Below are 21850 nucleotides of genomic sequence, written 5' to 3' on the forward strand. Positions count from 1 at the left end.
TGGCCGAATAGTAAAGATATATACAAATCTAATGGCCGAATAGTAAACATATATACAAATCTGATGGCCGAATAGTAAAGATATATACAAATCTGATGGCCGAATAGTAAACATATATACAAATCTGATGGCCGAATAGTAAAGATATATACAAATCTGATGGCCGAATAGTAAAGATATATACAAATCTGATGGCCGAATAGTAAACATATATACAAATCTGATGGCCGAATAGTAAACATATATACAAATCTGATGGCCGAATAGTAAACATATATACAAATCTGATGGCCGAATAGTAAAGATATATACAGATCTAATGGCCGAATAGTAAAGATATATACAAATCTGATGGCCGAATAGTAAAGATATATACAAATCTAATGGCCGAATAGTAAAGATATATACAAATCTGATGGCCGAATAGTAAAGATATATACAAATCTGATGGCCGAATAGTAAAGATATATACAAATCTGATGGCCGAATAGTAAAGATATATACAAATCTGATGGCCGAATAGTAAACATATATACAAATCTAATGGCCGAATAGTAAACATATATACAAATCTGATGGCCGAATAGTAAAGATATATACAAATCTGATGGCCGAATAGTAAAGATATATACAAATCTGATGGCCGAATAGTAAAGATATATACAAATCTGATGGCCGAATAGTAAAGATATATACAAGCGAAGCAGAATGAGATGTGTTGTAAAGTGACATGTTGTCACTACACTCAAGCACACAGTCTTGATCGGCCAGTTTGTGCTTATGAATATGTTCTCAGCTTTTAAAAGCCCAAACTCGGTCAGTCTTCCACAAACAGTATTTAGCCTATTGTGGGTTGTGAAATCCTTGATCTCATCAAAACAGGAAAGGGCTATGACATCAACAGTGGCATTATTGTAGACAGTAGATGTTACTGTATATTGGCACAGTACAGTTATACAGCACACATGCTACTTAACTGACAAGTAGAGTAACAGTTAAGGCAGAAAAATAACGTACGAGAAATAAGACGCAAAGCACCTGTTGTTTCATACACACAGAATGCTTCAGATATATACCATCCCCGTGTTTCAGGGGGGTGAAATCATAGACCAGTCTACCCTTCCCCCTTATCCCTATGTCATTAAACTTTCAGCCAGACCATTACTGCCAGGGCCCACCCCTGCTACTCTCCCTTTTTCTTTCACACTGAGCCAGAGTAGTGTCTGTCTGTCTGTCTGTCTGTCTGTCTGTCTGTCTGTCTGTCTGTCAAATCCACCTCCAGAGTAGTGTCTGTCTGTCTGTCTGTCTGTCTGTCTGTCTGTCTGTCTGTCTGTCTGTCTGTCTGTCTGTCTGTCTGTCTGTCACATCCACCTCCAGAGTAGTGTCTGTCTGTCTGTCTGTCTGTCTGTCTGTCTGTCTGTCTGTCTGTCTGTCTGTCTGTCTGTCTGTCTGTCTGTCAAATCCACCTCCAGAGTAGTGTCTGTCTGTCTGTCTGTCTGTCTGTCTGTCTGTCTGTCTGTCTGTCTGTCTGTCACATCCACCTCCAGAGTAGTGTCTGTCTGTCTGTCTGTCTGTCTGTCTGTCTGTCTGTCTGTCTGTCTGTCTGTCTGTCTGTCTGTCACATCCACCTCCAGAGTAGTGTCTGTCTGTCTGTCTGTCTGTCTGTCTGTCTGTCACATCCACCTCCAGGTTTCTCCCTCTATTGCCCTCCCCATCCCTCCCTCTCTTTCTAATGCTGAGAGATTGCAATAACAATCCCTCTCACTAATTCCCTCAATTCAATTCAATTCAATTCAATTCAATTTGCTTTATTGGCATGACGTAACAATGTACATATTGCCAAAGCTTATTTTGGATATTTACAATATAAAAATAAATAAAAATGAGAATCAAAATTGTCAACGGGACAACAGTAACAACAATATCCAAGGGTCAAAATAACCATACATTGAACAATAACAATAAGCATAAGGTAGAGTACATGTGCAGATTGATTGGTCTGTCAGACACTGTCCCTCAACTTATGGCAGGCAGCAATGAAGTGCGCTGCCAACCCACAGCTCTCTGCTTCTCCCCCAACAGGACGGGTAGCCTACTCTTATCAGAGAGGTCTTTGAAACCTTGGATAAGGGTTTCAAATTTGGGGAAATGACACTCTCTAATTGTTTTATATTTTTTACATTTTGTCAGGAAAAACAGCTCTGTCTCAGGTTCTGCTGTTGTGCAGTGGTTGCACAGCCTTTCCTCTACAGGGAGCCAGGTTTTCCTGTGTCTACCCTTCTCAATGGCAAGGCTGTGCTCACTGAGCCTGTACTTTGTCAAGGTTTTCTAATGTTTTGATCAGTAACCATGGTCAAATATTTAGCCATGGTGTACTGTCAATTTAGGAACAGATAGCACTGCATTTTGCTTTGTGCTTGTGTTTCCCAATAAGCAATATAGTTTTGTTTTGACTTTTTTTGTTACCTCTCACTCTCCCTCTCCCTCTCACTCTCTCTCAATCTGTGGCAATAAATAAACATCAATTATCATAGTTTCCTCAGGCTCCTTTCCACACCCTCCTTGCAGAACTCATTGTGTTAGTTCTCTCTCTCAACCCTGGGAAGACATTTCCATACAAGCGAAGCAGACAGAGGTGTGTTGTAAAGTGACTGGTTGTCATTACGATCATAGCACACATTAGGCATGATCGACCAGTTTGTGCTTATGAATATGTTCTCTTTTTTTAACAGCCCAAGCCTGGATGGGAAACCTGTTTTTATTTTCTGAGGAATTTCTGAGAGAGAGGGTCACCGCAACTTGAGCAGAAACCCACTAATCGGGTGGTCTCCAAGTGTAACCAGTCAATCTAAGAAGAAAATCATGCATAATCTCACTGTAGCTTACTTTGAGATACCCTCACAGTCGAACTAGAGCTAGGTCTGTACATGCTCTCCATCACTCTGCTGATACGTGGAAATACTCTCTCTCCAACCCTCGAACCATGGACATGAACTGCTAACACGAGACAAGAGATTAAAGCGTTCTTGGATACCCAGTTGCTATCACCTCGTAAAGTCTGCTAATCAAAGTGGCATGCTAGCCTAGCTCCTAGCCTCCCTAGTTAGGGTTAGCGTGTGCTGCTCTGTGGCTCAGGGGGTGTGGGGAGGCTGGTAAGCAGCTGAAGTGACAAAGGGGAGGTGTTGAGTGATGGAAAGAATACATCTGGCAGAGGATAACTGATGGATATAAAGTGGTGGTTCCTCCAGCATGGGATGAACACAGCAGTGTGGATGATACTGGTTTCTCTCTCAGAAGAAAAAGGGGCTAACCTCTATGTCCTCACCCAAACTAGCCTTTATCATCCAGTCAGATCTGAGCTGCCTGAAATAGATAATAAGATGATAGTTGAAGCTGTATAATTAGATTTCAGTGCAGCCTTTGACGTTATTGATCATTATGCGTTATTGAAAAAACTCACTTGATATGGCTTCACATCACCTGCCAACAGACGGTTGGAGAGTTATTTATCAAATAGAACTCAATGGAAGTTTCTCTAACAACAGATATGTACAGTGCGGTATCCATCAGGGCAGTTGCCTTGGGACGTTACTCTTCTCTATTTTTACTAATTATTTGCCACTTATCTTACAAGAAGACTCAAGGCTGTAATCGCTGCCAAAGGTACTTCAACAAAGTACTGAGTAAAGGGTCTGAATACTTATGTAAATGTTATATTTTTTTTATTTTGAATACATTTGCTAAAATTTCTATAAACCTGGCTTTGCTTTGTCATTATGGGGTATTGTGTGTAGATTGATGAGGGGGAAAAAACAATTGAATACATTTTAGAATAACTGTAACGTAACAAAATGTGGAAAAAGTGAAGGGGTCTGAATACTTTACGAATGCACTGTATTTGTACGCTTTGTGTGGACCCCAAGAAGAGTAACTGCTGCATGTGACTGCTGCCCTAAACTAAGCCTCTTTCATCAATGGTAGAACAACACATTGCATGACAAAGAAAGAACTTCAAACCCAATAATCTGTAATCCTCACTATAACATGTTTTCCTAAAGTAGACTCATTCATAGAGCCCTGAACCATAAATGTATTCTGTAATCCTCACTATAACATGTTTTCCTAAAGTAGACTCATTCATAGAGCCCTGAACCATAAATGTATTCTGTAATCCTCACTATAACATGTTTTCCTAAAGTAGACTCATTCATAGAGCTCTGAACCATAAATGTATTCTGTAATTCTCACTATAACATGTTTTCCTAAAGTAGACTCATTCATAGAGCCCTGAACCATAAATGTATTCAGCTCACAGAATATCAAACATGACTGTATGAGATGACAGTATGTCACCATGTGATGTCACATGCTGGCCTGGTTTGACTCAAAGTAATTCATCCTAGGGCACCGTCGCTGTTATGTTGTCAAAACTACAACCAATCAATACAACTCTTGACACATCAGTCAACAGTATAAAAATGATAAATCACCCAGATATGTGTAAAAAGTTGTGTTGACAGATCTAGAACTGGGCCCTAGAACTGGAGCCTAGAACTGGACCCTAGAACTGGAACCTAGAACTGGACCCTAGAACTGGAACCTAGAACTGGAACCTAGAACTGGGGCAGTTCCGTTCACTAAGACTGACATTACAAACAGAGCGAAGCACTTAGGAAATGCAAGGGGTGCCTTCCAAATTGTAAACAACCTAAAAGTGAGTAACTGTAAACCTATCCTCCTGAACCAATCCTCTGGCACCATTCTCAAATGAGTTTGTAAGCAAAGGCAGTCCATCCAATATTAAGAAAATATGGTCAGGAAGGGAACGCGGTCAGAAATGATTATTTTCACATTGCTGAATTGACAAGAAAATGTACAGATGGTGGTTTTGGCGACAGGTGGGAGGAGAATGAAGAGGGTCAGGGAGAGATGGAATTATGGGTGATTTGTTTCACACTGCCAGAGAGAGCACATATTGTACCATGATAATGGCCTTAGAGAGCTTTTTATGTCTCTATTTTGGTTTGGTCACGGTGTGATTTGGGTGGGCATTCTATGTTCATTTTTCTATGTTTTGTATTTCTTTGTTTTGGCCGGGTTTGGTTCTCAATCAGGGACAGCTGTCTATCGTTGTCTCTGATTGGGAACCATACTTAGGTAGCCTTTTCTCACCTGTGTTTTGTGGGTAGTTGTTTTCTGTTTTGTGCCTGCACCAGACAGAACTGTTTCACTTTGTTATTTTTGTTCTAGTGTTCAGATTTGAATTAACATCATGAACACGTGCTGCGCTTTGGTCCTCATCCTTCAACAGTCGTTACAGATTAGGTATTTTATTAGGATCCCCATTAGCTGTTGCAAAATCAGCAGCTACTCTTCCTGGGGTCCACACAAAACATGAAGCATAATACAGAATGACATAATACAGAACATCATTAGACAAGAACAGCTCAAGGACAGAAATACATACATTTTTAAAAAGGCACATCTAGCCTACATATCAATGCATCCACACAAACTATCTAGGTAAAATAGGGGAGAGGTGTTGTGCCACGAGGTGTTGCTTTATCTGTTTTATTAAACCAGGTTTACTGTTTATTTCAGCAATATGAGATGGAAGGAACTTCCATGCAATAAGGGCTCTATATAATACTGTATGTTTTCTTGAATTTGTTCTGGATTTGTGGACTGTGAAAAGACCCCTGGTGGCATGTCTGGTGGGATAAGTGTGTGTGTCAGAGCTGTGTGTAAATTGACTGCAAACAATTTAGGATTTTCAACACATCAATGTTTCTTTTAAAAAGAAGTGATGCAGTCAGTCTCTCCTCAACTCTTAGCTAAGAGAGACTGGCATGCATAGTATTTATTTCAGCCCTCTGATTACAATTAAGAGCAAAAAGTGATGCTCTGTTCTGGGCCAACTGCAGCTCAACTTGGTCTTTCCTTGCAGCACTGGACCACACGACTGGACAATAATTAAACAAACATTGGTGACAGCACCACCACTTGAACTGCCTTACTGTCTACAGTATCTAAATAAGGAAAACAGAAACCTGGCTCCCTTTACTTTCCACCACTTTACCAGTAATGATGTATTCCCAGAACATGCTATCCCCTAAAACTTAAATTAGCCATGTACTTAGATGTATTATTTCAGATCATCAAACACATGTCTTCACCAGTACAGATATGAAGAATGAGGGTTTGCTACATCGCTGAATCCCATGTGCATCATCATCGTCTAACATGGCCTGAGTGTTTGATATTTCCTTGTTCCCTTATTACACTTGCTAGATTACAGACAGCTGTGCGATGGGGTCTATTTTCCTTTTCATTATAGTTAAAAGACTCCTTAGTGTAGCGTTGTGGTGACAGAATGAGAGGACACGTGAACCAGGCGCCGTGCTGCTCTTTCAACAACTTTTACAGCTTGGGCGGTGTAGCATGGCGGACTTGTGGAAGTGTTTCCCCTACATCTGTCATGTAGCTGTAGGACTATGATACTCACAGCTATGGAACACACTGGAACAGTGGCGTTGAGCTTTCCGCAACCAAGCAATAAGGCCTCTCCGCTCAGCAGCTTCACAGCTCTTCCTATATGGGGCGACTATACTGTAGCACCAGAGGTTTGGTTATTTTTACAACTTTTCTTATTCAAACAGAACTGATTCGATATGACCCAAGTGAATAGTTCTGAGAGGACTAAATTAATCATCTGTAAAGATTGACTGAAGTGGTCTCTGATGTCTTTAACTTATTAAATGAAAGCCAAGCATACAAATCATTTCTTCACATTTATGGAAATTCTTTGGAGTTTCCAAAACAGAATTCCGCCCCCACCTATTAGGGACAGTGTTTTAATCTCGGATTACAAGGTACCCGTTGTCTTCCTTGCAAATAGAGCCTAAGAAGTGTTTGAGCAGCACTTAATTGCTGTAACAGCTCCCCAGAGAACGTATTCAAATGTATGCAACTCTGATGTCATGTCCAGCATTCCTGTTTCATTTGAAGGTTGTGAAGCTTTCCTCACAGTTCACTTAAACCTAAGCAGAGCCATCCTAGGCAAAAGCAGGTCTGTGCTAAATGAAATGTATTGACTGTGTCACTCCTCCTCAGAAAGCAGAGCTCAGTATAGTCATGTTCTGGGTGGATGACTGTGGTTACAGTTATAACAGAGATAAAGTATCACAGAGGGACCTCTCTCTCCTCCCCCTCGATACTCATGTTTAACATCAACCTGGGAATGGATTGGGTTTGACAACAGACAGACGTCTGGTCTGATGAGTTCTGCACATTTCCATTCAAAACTGCTGAACAGCATTTGCCATGGTCCAGATCCTCCACTGTCCTGTACACTACTTCAATACAATGCCATTTCAAGGCTTTTTCACACCCATGGGCATTTAGTGAGTAACTAAATAAGAGGTAGTCTTTTAATTTGATGTAAACATCTTGACTGGACCCATATTGACTGGGGGTTAAAGGTCAGGGTCTCATTGGGTGTCCCTGAGGAGGACAAACTGCTTCTAACGCCTTTAACCTTGGTGAGATGAATTTCCCTACTTGTCCCTGAGACAGAGGGGGTTTTCCTCCTCCCGCTCTGGTGTCTTTATGACCATCCAGGGCCACTGTATTGTGTTTCTGACCAAACCTTTTCCCAACTGTGTCTGTAGTATTTCACACACTGCATCAAATTATACTGTGCTTGACGAGACACACATACAAAGAGATATATAACATGCAAACTAAACAAGTCAGAGTGATACATCTCAACAGCGTCATCATTCATAACGTCCCTGCATTCCTGAGAAGGCCCCAGGGACAATGACAGGGCAGTTATGTATAGCATAAACAGAGCAGGCCAAACTCAGAGACAGTTTAAAGTACTACCAGGTTCATCGGCTCTCAACCATGAAAAATATACTTGTTTATTTATTCGGCGCATAGAGAAATAAACTTTTCTGACAAGGCAATGACTCGTAACTGCTAAATGTAAGTGGTGTTTCATTTGGGTAATGGTCCAGGAGGAAATCTGTTTTTCCATAAGGCATTCACGTAATCCTTTTATATTTCCCTGAAGTGTGCCTTAAATACAGAGTTTCAGACAGAATCAACCAAGTCACATGCAAACTATGTGATCCTTAAAAAAGACACACTAGAGCACTTCTGTTGTTGCATTACGTTAACTAGCAGAGTACCCCGTACAGTAGAACCCACAGGAAGGAGTCATACAGCAGTCTGTAGCAGCACTTCTGTCATGACATTACGTTAACTAGCAGAGTACCCCGTACAGTAGAACCCACAGGAAGGAGTCATACAGCAGTCTGTAGCAGCACTTCTGTCATGACATTACGTTAACTAGCAGAGAACCCCGTACAGTAGAACCAACAGGAAGGAGTCATACAGCAGTCTGTAGCAGCACTTCTGTCGTTGTATTACGTTAACTAGCAGAGTACCCCGTACAGTAGAACCCACAGGAAGGAGTCATACAGCAGTCTGTAGCAGCACTTCTATCATGACATTACGTTAACTAGCAGAGTACCCCGTACAGTAGAACCCACAGGAAGGAGTCATACAGCAGTCTGTAGCAGCACTTCTGTCATGACATTACGTTAACTAGCAGAGTACCCCGTACAGTAGAACCCACAGGAAGGAGTCATACAGCAGTCTGTAGCAGCACTTCTGTCATGACATTACGTTAACTAGCAGAGTACCCCGTACAGTAGAACCCACAGGAAGGAGTCATACAGCAGTCTGTAGCAGCACTTCTGTCATGACATTACGTTAACTAGCAGAGTACCCCGTACAGTAGAACCCACAGGAAGGAGTCATACAGCAGTCTGTAGCAGCACTTCTGTCATGACATTACGTTAACTAGCAGAGTACCCCGTACAGTAGAACCCACAGGAAGGAGTCATACAGCAGTCTGTAGCAGCACTCAGTTCTACTCTGTGTTGTTAAACTACTGCTGTTTGATTCATAGATTTTTATTCCCATTAACTGTTAAAGAAAATACAGATCACTAAAAGACAAGAACATTACTTATATCTAAACTAATAACACTACGACTAAAGAAAAATATGACTATTTAAAAAATCAAAAGAAAGTGAAAATAAATCATATAAAAAAATTCATAATATTAATTTCAAACATTCAAGAACAATGTGTGTGTGTGTTTGTATGTGTGTGTGTGTGTCTTCACAGTCCACGTTATTCCTTGAGGTGTTGTTTTATCCGTTTTCTTAAAACTGATTTTATTGTTTGCCTGAGTTACCTGAGGTGGAAGAGAATTCCATGTAGTTGTTGCTCTATGTAGTACTGTGTGTCTCCAAGCCTCTGTTCTGGACTTGGGGGCTCTGAAAAGACCCCAGATTGTGTGTCTTGTTGGGTTTTGAGCTGTATGTTAAGTGGCTGAACAGACAAGACAATAATTATTATAATGGTTGAATGGCCTAAGTAGCAGTTCATTCTTAAAATAAACAAATTTGTTCAAAACTGTTCAACTGTTGTCTTTCACACTTTGCGTCAACTACTCACTACATTTTATGCACAGCAATGCTAGCTACCTGTATCTTATCCTTTCAGAACTAGATTCATTCTCTGATCCTTTGGGTGGACAACATGTCAATTCATGCTGCAAGAGCTCTGATAGGTTGGAGGACATCCTCCAGAAGGAGTCATAATTACTGTATAAGTCTATGGAAGGGGGTGAGAACCACGAGCCTCCTAGGTTTTGTATTGAAGTCAATGTACTCAGAGGAGGATGGAAGCTAGCTGTCTTCCGGCTACACCATGGTGCTACCGTACAGAATGGTGTTAAGGTGTTTTAGTCGATTATTTGGTGATGTGAATATATTTAGCATAGTTTTATCTAAAAAGGAAAACATTTTAATGTTTCACTATTTTAATTTTGGTCCCCCCTTTCCTCCTCTGAGGAGCCTCCACTGTTCCTTATTTAACATGTCAGAGAGGCATGTTTGTTCTAAAAAGCATATTCCTGGACTCCTGAGTGGCGCAGCGGTCTAAGGCACTGCATCTTAGTGCTTGAGGCTTCACTACAGGCTCGGGTTTGATCCCAGGCTGTGTCACAACTGACTTCTGGGTTAAGCGGGTGGGTGTTAAGAAGCGGTTTGGCGGGTCATGTTTCAGAAGACACATGAATCGACCTTTGCCTCTCCTGAGTCCGTTGGGGAGTTGCAGTGATGAGACAAGATCGCAATTGGATATCACGAAAAAGGGGGTAAAATACAAATAAAAAGAGGGAGACTTGGCTACGTTGACTACAGAACATGACTATGAAATGCAGTAGGGAAAGTGGGAGGGTTGAGCGGGACTATAAATTCAAAGACAGACTACTTTTCTATACTGAAAGAAGAGAAGAACATAGCTAGACTTTTGTTTCACTATTAAACTCAATTTTATTGTTTCTAATTTCATAAAGCAGCTTGTGTTTCTTAACCAGGAAGAGGGTAGCTAACTAGAATGCTGGTGGTGACGATTTAGCTACGGGGAAGCAAGAGAATCGACTGTGCAACGTGTATAATCGGAGGCGGAACTAGAGCCGAGCCTGTCTGCCCACACTCATCACTTGCTCCTCCGCAGCTCACCAGCTGATGTAGGCTGAGTGCCGGGTGTGGCTTGTCCTTCCCACTGCTGAAGAGAACTGCGCTGTGCATCTGTGCTGCTCATACTAATTGTCCTTATCACTAAACATTTCTCAATCTCTCCAAAAACTATTTTCCAGTACAGATTTTAGTCACAGAGATAATTTTGTCTCGTTTTAATTGAAATGAAAAACAATTCAGTCGTCAATTGCCATTGAAAAATTGGTCTTTGACAAATATTTTTGTCACAATTTTTGATAAGGAAATGAACACTGGTGTGTGTGTGTGTGTATGAGTTTGTGCCTGTTGCTGCCTCTTACTTCTGCAGGGTGAGGTTGAGGTTGTCAGTGCAGGCTTTGATCTTGTTCTGGGCCTCCAGGTGGTTCATGCCTTTGGTGGCGATTCCGTCGATAGACAGAACTACATCTCCCACACTCATTTTGGCTTTGGCTGCTTTGCCCCCATCGGTCAGCTGTAAAGACACACAAAATCAAACATACAGGTTGAAATAAAACTAAAATAAACATATACTGTACGCTTGCATTCATTTACTATAACACTATAAAATTACAGTAGTCCGTCACTATCCCAGGACTGGGAAATTCTATGCTATATGGAGCATAGCTTAGTGTATTTAACCTCCATGCCCTGGAGACTCCCAGTGCCTACTGTATCAGACTCTAAAGACTGATATACAGAATATTTCTCTTTTCTTTCATCTTCCTTAAAACAACGTTCTTAAACAAACATTCAGTATGCATGAATTCAGTTCAAACTGTGCATTCAACTCTATTTGTTCAGCTCTCTTATCACAGAACATCTGACAAAGGGCTAAGAAGGCCTGATCAACCCTGCAAAGCAAACCCTGTGAATAAAAAACAGGAAATGATCGTTGTGAAATTATGAAACTACGCAATAAAATATTGATTTATTATTGTATATTGGCCAAGCAGCACTGTGTTCTCTCCCTGTGGTGTCATATGTAACCTTGGTTATGTACCACAGGCCTTTTTACTCTCTTTATGATGCTGGCCACTTATCAGCTGGGCCCAAAATAGACCAAGCAAACTCTCCTGAGACACACAGTCAGACAGACAGACAGGTCCTTTACACATGCTGTGTGTACAGTTAGAGAGACAGACAGGCCCTCTATACATGCTGTGTGTAAAGTCAGAGAGACAGACAGACAGACAGACAGACAGACAGACAGACAGACAGACCCTCTCACATGCTGTGTGTGCAGTCAGAGAGACAGACAGACAGACAGGCTCTCTACACATGCTGTGAATACAGACAGACAGGCCCTCTACACATGATGTGTGTGCAGTCAGAGAGACAGACAGACAGACAGGCCCTCTACACATGTTGTGAATACAGACAGACAGTTCCTTTACACATGCTGTGTGTACAGTCAGTCAGACATACAGACAGGCCTTTTACACATGCTGTGTGTACAGTCAGAGAGACAGAAAGACAGGCCCTCTACACATGCTGTGAATACAGACAGACAGGCCCACTACACATGCTGTGTGTGCAGTCAGACAGACTGACAGACAGGCCCTCTTTGATCTGAGAAGGAGGGAAGCATGTCATATATCTGTCCGGACAGCTAATGATTTGACTATCTAGGTCCTAGGTGGCATGCATGTCTCTGACTTCTAAATCAAACAGTGGGTTGAAGTAGAACACATTCCAACACTTTTCCACTAGGGACTAATGCACTCTATGTTCTTCTAACCCCCTTGGTTTTGATTTAGAAAGAAAGGTATCCCCAAGGTAAAGACAGGCCGAGGGTCATATGTTACCCATAACCTTTGATTAGAGGTGCTTATGATGAAGATGTTCCCATGAAGTTACAATCTCCTGACAAAGCTCCAGTTTACTGTAACGGCCCAAAGCAGGGGTGTAACGGCCCAAAGCAGGGGTGTAACGGCCTAAAGCGGGAGGGTAACGGCCCAAAGCAGGGGTGTAACGGCCCAAAGCAGGGGTGTAACGGCCCAAAGCAGGGGTGTAACGGCCCAAAGCAGGGGTGTAACGGCCCAAAGCAGGGGTGTAACGGCCTAAAGCAGGGGTGTAACGGCCCAAAGCAGGGGTGTAACTGCCCAAAGCAGGGGTGTAACGGCCCAAAGCAGGGGTGTAACGGCCTAAAGCGGGAGGGTAACGGCCCAAAGCGGGGGTGTAACGGCCCAAAGCAGGGGTGTAACGGCCCAAAGCAGAGGTGTAACGGCCTAAAGCGGGGGGTAACGGCCTAAAGCAGGGGTGTAACGGCCCAAAGCAGGGGTGTAACGGCCCAAAGCAGAGGTGTTACGGCCTAAAGCGGGGGGTAATGGCCTAAAGCAGGGGTGTAACAGCCTAAAGCAGGGGTGTAACGGCCTAAAGCAGGGGTGTAACGGCCTAAAGCAGAGGACCGCAGATAAACTCAACAAAAAAAGAAATGGCCCTTTTTCAGGACCCTGTCTTTCAAAGATAATTCGTAAAAATCCAAATAACTTCACAGATTTTCATTGTAAAGGGTTTAAACACTGTTTCCCATGCTTGTTCAAGGAACCATTAACAATTAATGAACATGCACCTGTGGAACGGTTGTTAAGACACTAACAGCTTACAGACAGTAGGCAATTAAGGTCACAGTTATGAAAACTTAGGACACTAGAGGCCTTTCTACTGACTGAAAAATACCAAAAGAAAAATGCCCAGGGTCTCTGTTTATCTGCGTGAACGTGCCTTAGGCATGCTGCAAGGAGGCATGAGGACTGCAGATGTGGCCAGGGCAATAAATTGCAATGTCCGTACTGTGAAACGCTTAAGACAGCACTACAAGGAGACAGGATGGACACAGGATGGCAACAACAACTGTCCAGGAACGCACAATTTCTCCATCAGTGCTCAGATAGGCTGAAAGAGGGCTTGTAGCCCTTTTGTAAGGCTAGTCCTCACCAGACATCACCGGCAACAACATCGCCTATGGGTACAAACCCACCGTCGCTGGACCAGGCAGGACTGGCAAAAAGTGCTCTTCACTGACGAGTCGCGGTTTTGTCTCACCAGGGGTGATGGTCGGATTCGCGTTTATCGTCGAAGGCATTACACCATTACACCGAGGCCTGCACTCTGGAGCAGGATCGATTTGGAGGTCGAGGGTTGGTCATCATCGGACTGAGCTTGTTGTCATTGCAGGCAATCTCAACACTGTGCGTTACAGGGAAGACATCCTCCTCCCTCATGTGGTACCCTTCCTGCAGGCTCATCCTGGCATGACCCTCCAGCATGACAATGCCACCAGCCATATTGCTCGTTCTGTGCGTGATTTCCTGCAGGACAGGAATGTCTAGGACCTGTTGGATTGGAGGGTGAGAGCTAGGGCCATTCTCCCCAGAAATGTCTGGGAACTTGCAGGTACCTTGGTGGAAGAGTGGGGTAACATCTCACAGCAAGAACTGGCAAATCTGGTGCAGTCCATGAGAAGGAGATGCACCGCAGTACTTAATGCAGCTGGTGGCCACACCAGATACTGACTGTTATTTTTGATTTTGACCCCCCCTTTGTTCTTGGCCGTAGTTTGCCCAACCATGGCCTAAAGGCTAGCCATATGACTGTATTATCTAATGTATTCTATCTATGGTCAAGGTCAGACTGAGGTAGACAGTAATCTACTAGATCCCTTGATCCTCTGTGTCTGCTATGTACTGAGAAAAAATTGTGTTAAATACTACTGTTTGCTTGATCAGATCACCAGTGATAAGTTGTGATGTAGGGCCTGAGAAACGATGAGGAGGGATGTTGCTCTTGGAGGAAGGATGTGATTTTATCTGAGCTCCAGTAATGACTTTAGCTGACTGCCTGGTCTGTTGTGTTGTGAAGGAGAGGAGAGGAACGGCTGGGGGACATAGAAACGGGTACAGTAGATCATAGTTTCAGTCTGTGTTGTTATCTATGAAAGTACAAAGCGATAAGCACTAATCGCCTGAAGTCACCTTAGATCTATGTTCATTATGATGAGGGCCTGCGGGGAAGGTTTCAGAAGTACAGACTATTTAGAACAGGAACAGAGATTTTAAATACTTTTTGTACTTAAAATAAAATCTCAGTCATGAGATATACAGTAGCTTAAGAGTTTTAGGACTTACAGTAAATCGTAAACTATAAAAACTATTAAAAAAAACAAATAATGTACATTCCTGACAAATGCAACACCTTTTCCCTTCCCTTTACTATCCATTAGACCCTAATACACAGCAAACCCACAAGAGTAAACTACCACCCGTTTGTCTGACCCAGGCGACCGGCCAGCCTGAAGCTGTATGCTGGCGCTAACACAGTAACACAGGATATGTCCTGACAGGAAGCAGCCTGATGAAACCACAACAACGGGGATGACTATCTCCCAGGTGTGGCAGGCGGCGATGACACAAGCCTGCCTGGCGTTCAGCTCGTCAATCACTCAACACTCCCCCTGTACACTCAACACGCCCCCTGTACACTCAACACTCCCCCTGTACACTCAACACTTCCCCTGTACACTCAACACGCCCCCGTACACTCAACACCTGTGGAGACATTACACTGGACCAAACAGAGCTCAGAACCGCCTGCTCTGAACCACCTGCATCCATAAAATAACATGAGTAGCTTTATTATGCAAGGAACCTCACCTCTCACAGTTATGTTATATGGGTCTAAATTCCTGTGGTTTAGAAGGCACACCAATGCTAGACATACATTGAGTGCACAAAACATAAGGAACACCTTCCTAATATTAAGTTGCACCCCCTTTTGCTCTAAGAACAGGGCATGGACTCTACGAGGTGTCGAAAGCGTTCCACAGGGATGCTGGCCCATGTTGACTCTAATGCTTCCCACAGTTCTGTCAAGTTGGCTGGATGTCCTTTGGGTGGTGGACCATTCTTGATACACACGGGAAACTGTTTAGCGTAAAAAAAACAGCAGCGTTGCAATTCTTGACACAAACCGGTGTGCCTGGCACCTACTGTCTCCTCACCTTCATCTACACTGATTGTAGTGGATTTAACAGGTGACACCAATAAATCGTTCTACATGGAATGACCTGGTCAGTCTATGTCATGGAAAGAGCATAATGATTTGTACACTCAGTGTATTAAACTTCTTATGGCTAGGGGGCACTATTTTCACGTTCGGATGAAAAGTGTGCCCAAAGTAAACTGCCTGCTAATCAGGCCCGGAAGCTAGGATATGCATATAATTGGTAGATTTGGATAGGAAACACTCTATCCAATGATGTCTGTGAGTATAACAGAACTTATTTGGCATGCGAAACCCCGAGGACAAACCATCCAGAAATTTTCATTTTGGGGACACTCTTTTTAATGGGTTTTCTATATGGATCTAGGAACTTGCTTGCTGTTCATATCGCTTCAACTAGATGTCAACAGTCTTTAGAAATTGGTTGATGTTTTTCCTTTGAGAAATTAAGAAGTAGGGCTGTTCAGAATGAGGGTCGAGTCTATTGTACGGTTGTGGTTGGGGTGCGCGACCTGAAAGTTCGCTCCACTTTGTTTTCATCCGGTATTGAACACAGTTTATCCCGTCTTAAATTTGATTGATTATTTACGTTTAAAAATACCTAAAGTTGGATTAGGAAAGTTGTTGGAAATGTTTGGATCAAGTGACTACTTTGTAGTCATGTTGCGCAAGTTGGAACCAGTGTTTATCTGGATCAAACGCGCCAAATAAATGGACATCTTGGAGATATAACGACAGAATTAATCGAACAAAAGGACCATTTGTGATGTTTAATGGACATATTGAGATATCAAAGCTGAGTCACTGGCTTACTGGTGCTCTTCCATGCTGTCCCTAGGAGGGGTGCGTCACTTGAGTGGGTTAAGTCACTGACGTTATCTTCCTGTCTGGGTTGGCGACCCCCTTGGGTTGTGCCGTGGCGGAGATCTTCGTCGGCTATACTCGGCCTTGTCTCAGGATGGTAATTTGGTGGTTGAAGATATCCCTCTAGTGGTGTGGGGGGCTGTGCTTTGGAAAAGTGGGTGTGGTTATATCCCGCCTGTTTGGCCCTCTCCGGGGGTATCATCGGATGGGGCCACAGTATCTCCTGACCTCTCCTGTCTCAGCCTCCAGTATTTATGCTGCAGTAGTTTATGTGTCGGGGGGCTAGGGTCAGTCTGTTATATCGGGAGTACTTCTCCTGTCTTATCCGGTGTCCTGTGTGAATTTAAGTATGCTCTCTCTAATTCTCTCTTTCTCTCTCTCGGAGGACCTGAGCCCTAGGACCATGCCTCAGGACTACCTGGCATGATGACTCCTTGTTGTCCCCAGTCCACCTGGCCGTGCTGCTGCTCCAGTTTCAACTGTTCTACCTGCGGCTATGGAACCCTGACCTGATCACCGGACGTGCTACGTGTCCCAGACCTGCTGTTTTCAACTCTCTAGAGACAGCAGGAGCGGTAGAGATACTCTTAATGATCGGCTATGAAAAGCCAACTGACATTTACTCCTGAGGTGCTGACTTGTTGCACCCTCAACAACTACTGTGATTATTATTATTTGGTCATTTATGAAAATTTGAACATCTTGGCCATGTTCTGTTATAATCTCCACCTGGCACAGCCAGAAGAGGACTGGCCACCCCTCATAGCCTGGTTCCTCTCTAGGTTTCTTCCTAGGTTTTGGCCTTTCTAGGGAGTTTTTCCTAGCCACCGTGCTTCTACACCTGCATTGCTTGCTGTTTGGGGTTTTAGACTGGGTTTCCGCACAGCACTTTGAGATATCAGCTGATGTAAGAAGGGCTATATAAATACATTTGATTTGATTTGGAGTGCCAACAGAAGTTGATCTTCATAGGTAAGGCATGAATTATATCGTTATTTTTTACTTTTGTGTCGCGGCTGGCGGGTTGAAATGCAATTTTCATGTGTTTGTTTAATGGGGTGCTGTCCTCAGGTAATAGCATGGTTTGCTTTCGCCGTAAAGCCTTTTTTGAAATCTGACACTGTGGCAGGATTAACAAGAAGTTCATATTTAAACCGATGTATAACACTTGTATGATTCATGAATTATTATTATTAGTATTTCTGTTTTTGAATTTGGCACCCTGCTATTTCACTGGGTGTTGTCAAATCAATCCCGGCGTGCGAAGGGATCACTAAGAAGTTAACTTGACATACTAGTGTAGTGTCTGTGGGAGACCTGCAGCCCATTATGCTGAAGCATGCCGAGACAGACAGAAGCAACATTTTATAGAGGGTGGACCTCTCTTCTCTATCTGTCACTATTATTATAATAAAGGTAAAGGTATAGTAAAGGTATAGTGTATCGGGTCTTAATATAGGCGGGCTAAGCTTCCTCAATTTGTGATTACATCACCAAAGATGGAGGATACCTCTCGTTCCACAGCAACAGCAGTTGTTAGTGTTTTCAGGCCACCTCATCACAGAGTCTCTGAGTCACATTAGTGATTATTCAGCCAGAGGAGAGCCTCAGCCTAGGCTGTCAATGAAGCAACTATTCACTCCATTCACTGCATTGTGTGCAAGGTGGAATAAAGGCTGCAGGTTGAGCAGCATGACGCTGTGAAGACCTGAACACACAGGATGTTCTCTCCCTCTCTGGCTCCGCTGCCCAGGAATCCCTCTGATTCAGGAAGTTAGATAACCTCAGTAGGTAGAAACAAAGGAATCAAGAGCAGACTGTTCTGTACTGTACTGCCTGGAAGTCAGGAGTGCTATAGCGTAGGCTTCATGAGAGAGAAAAAGTGGGGGTGACCCCATGACACATTTTCCTAGTTTCCTTGTTCTTTGTTGCAGTTTATTTTATCAAGGAAATCAGAATGTAAAACCTGCAGGAAGTACAGGAAGCATAGCTCAGGCATACTGTATGCATACCGTAACTTCACAGGCATACTATATTTTTAAGTAGACCGGCACACACTTATGCACACACACAGCACAGTAGCCCAGTAAAACCCACAAAGCCTTGACTCATTTCTCTTTAAGACTGTTAAGTGAAACTACTTCAACTGCTCTCTGGGGTGTAATTGGTGGCCAATCTGAGGCTTGGTAAATACAGTACAAGCTCTATTACAGTGAGTCTAAGCATCCCTGGAGAACAGCTATTCCAGGCTCCATTCCCCAGGCCCAGACAAGGCCCAGACAAGACCTAGACCAGGCCAAGACCAGACCAGACGAGAGCCAGCTGACCCAGTCTGACCAACACAAAACAGCGCTTCTCAGTCCCTCCAGTGCCCTGGGGTCAATGACAGTGTCAACAGCAGGGTTATGGGAGGGAGCACAGCTCAGTCTAAGCATCCAACAGGATTCCAGTGTGTGGGTTATGGTCAAGGAAATGTGCATGTGTGCTTGAGTAGAACAGCCACGTGAAGTGCAGCGGCAGGGGTGATATTTCAGTTTGGGACAGCCTTACCCTTTAGCCATCTAGAATCCCTCCATGAAGGAAGAAAACAATGTACCTTAGTCTATATTTGGTATGATACATTCTCATCATCATCTCCAGAAACAGTGCTTTTAAGACAGAGGCTATGCTTCCCTTTTCTTCCTTTTAAAGCTCGGATAAAAGTATACTGTCTGTGTGCTTTACTTAAGCAATAAGGCCTGAGGGGGTGTGGTATATGGCCAATATACCACGGCAAAGGGCTGTTCTTGTGCACAACGCAACTTGGAGTGCCTGGATACAGTCCTTAGAGGTGGTATTTGTTAAATTATTTATTTGTTTCACCTTTATTTAACCAGGTCGGCCAGTGGAGAACACCTTTATTTAACCAGGTCGGCCAGTGGAGAACACCTTTATTTAACCAGGTCGGCCAGTGGAGAACACCTTTATTTAACCAGGTCGGCCAGTGGAGAACACCTTTATTTAACCAGGTCGGCCAGTGGAGAACACCTTTATTTAACCAGGTCGGCCAGTGGAGAACACCTTTATTTAACTAGGTCGGCCAGTGGAGAACACCTTTATTTAACCAGGTAGGCCAGTGGAGAACACCTTTATTTAACCAGGTCGGCCAGTGGAGAACACCTTTATTTAACCAGGTAGGCCAGTGGAGAACACCTTTATTTAACCAGGTCGGCCAGTGGAGAACACCTTTATTTAACCAGGTCGGCCAGTTGAGAACAAGTTCTCATTTACAACTGCGACCTGGCCAAGATAAAGCAAAGCAGTGCGACAAAAACAACAACACAGAGTTACACATAAACAATACTTAACTAGGCAAGTCAGTTAAGAACAAATTCTTATTTACAATGACGACCTAGGAACAGTGGGTCAACTGCCTTTTTCAGAATAACAGATTTTTTACCTTGTCAGCTCTGGGATTCATTCAAGCAACATTTCGGTTACTGGCCCAATGCACTAACCACTAGGCTACCTACCGGCACACTCATTCAGACACCCATTGTCACATTATTATTTTATATAATGAGCGGCTAACTATCTTGCTATGTAATATCGTAATAGTGAAATCCTAAAAGAGCTTAGGTCCTCATATGAAATAAATATGACTGACAGACCACCATTCCCCGTCCACTCAACAACAGCACAAAAGACAAACATTATTCTGTTTCAGAAGAGGCACCAGAATGCTTCTCATTACATGTGTTTGACAGATGAGAACGAGGCAGCCGTCCCAATGGATGACATATCTTCCATATTTCCCTCCTCTTTGAATGTGATCTAACCACATGATGCATGCTGCTGGTTGCTGCTGTGTGGCTGTGGCGCTGGTTTCACCACAGAACTGCCCCCTCTATTACTGGCTAGTTACGGGTAATGAATGAATGTTCCACCAGGATGACACCAGAGTTCTGAGCGTTTCTGAGCGTTTCTCTGTGAGCTGGTGACTGAACCTGAACAGTGCCACAGGGCCAGGATTAGTTAGTAGTTAGCGGTTGGAATCAATAACAGGTGAGGCTGAAGTGGTATTACCAAGTTAACCCGGGACCATGCTCTTCCCTCTGGTCTAATGAGAGGAACCTTATTTTGCATTCCATCTAGGTGAAATCATCTCTGGTATTGGCTTTAAGAGTAGTGCCTCTTTCACAGAGGAAACATATACATCTCTATTAAGCTGTGGTTTCTGACACAGTCTTCACAGTGGTGCTAATTAAGAGTTGTAATGAAAATGTGTGACGTGAGAACGGTATCTCTTCATCTCCACTGTGACTCACCATACAGAGAGAGTACACCAGGACATCGTTCCTCCCCTTCAATAACCACTCATTGTATCCATGCACGTCCCATCTGTCTTTTACAAGACAATTAGCCCTTGTAATCAGATAATCAAACAATAACAACATGAACATATCAATCTAATTCAGGACTAATAAACTGCTTGAATTAAAACGTTTACTGATCAATGCTCCTATTATTATGAGGGTGATTGTTAGATTAGGCAAGCATGATAAAAGAATAATGGAATAGGAACCAACAGCAGATGACTTGTTATTCTCAGAACCAGATGGCAGGGGGACGGGGGTTTGGACGGAGAGTGACTGAGGAAGATAAGTGGAGCTTTAGGAGAGCTTTGATGTGCAGAACAAAGTTTCTCACGAAGACAAAGAGCAGCAGTTGTAGATGTACTGGTATTATTCCTTGAGTTATTTCTCAAGAAATCCTGCCAGAAACATTGTAGCTACAGTTGGCTTCCCTGTCCGGTGTGTAGAATTCTAGCAATCCAGATCATGTCAAAATATATTGATCAAATAATTGATTTAAACTAACTGTTAAAAAGGGGCAATATTATAAAACTCATGAAGGATGTTGTAGTTGATCTGATATGGTATCTTTTATCCCAACATTTGAATACATGACATTTTCATATTGTGCACTTCACCCTAATTGCTCTGGATAAGAGCATCTGCTAAATGATGTAAATGTATAAATCAACAAGTTTAGTATACACACCTACACCAGAGGTGTAGGCAGAGTGGTTGTAGAATTAAGGAGTCAAATTAGAGGAAGTGACTTGTGAGTGCTTGGGAAATGGATGTGATGTCTGAGGCAGTGTGAGGGCCTTATATGGAGTTGTTACTGCAGATGTAGGATCTTAATTTGAGACCGTTTGCTATAGCAGGAAAATAATCCTGCAGGAAATGTGGATTATAATTATTGGACATTTTTGTAAGGGTTGCTATATTTTTTGTAAGGGAAAATCACGTCTGAAATTTCAAAGTGGAAATTACAAACTCCAGAAGCCTTTTTAATCCTCAAATACACTACAAGTGTTATACTTCCATTGCAGGAAT

General features: G+C 43.0%; 1 protein-coding gene across 8 annotated transcripts in view; it reads right to left on the reverse strand.

The window, feature by feature from the left end:
* The window catches only part of LOC110537156 (PDZ and LIM domain protein 5), a 112455-nt gene that overhangs the window by 40379 nt on the left and 50226 nt on the right, over nucleotides 1-21850 (reverse strand). For all 8 annotated transcript variants that reach the window (XM_036937167.2, XM_036937166.2, XM_036937165.2 and 5 more), the window contains exon 3: nucleotides 10922-11073. In XM_036937167.2, coding sequence (XP_036793062.1) covers nucleotides 10922-11073 — 152 coding nt within the window. The remainder of the gene's footprint in view (nucleotides 1-10921; nucleotides 11074-21850) is intronic.

This window comes from Oncorhynchus mykiss, chromosome 12, assembly GCF_057628025.1.
Source record: "Oncorhynchus mykiss isolate SJ-2025 chromosome 12, ASM5762802v1, whole genome shotgun sequence".
NCBI classification, from domain to species: domain Eukaryota; kingdom Metazoa; phylum Chordata; class Actinopteri; order Salmoniformes; family Salmonidae; genus Oncorhynchus; species Oncorhynchus mykiss.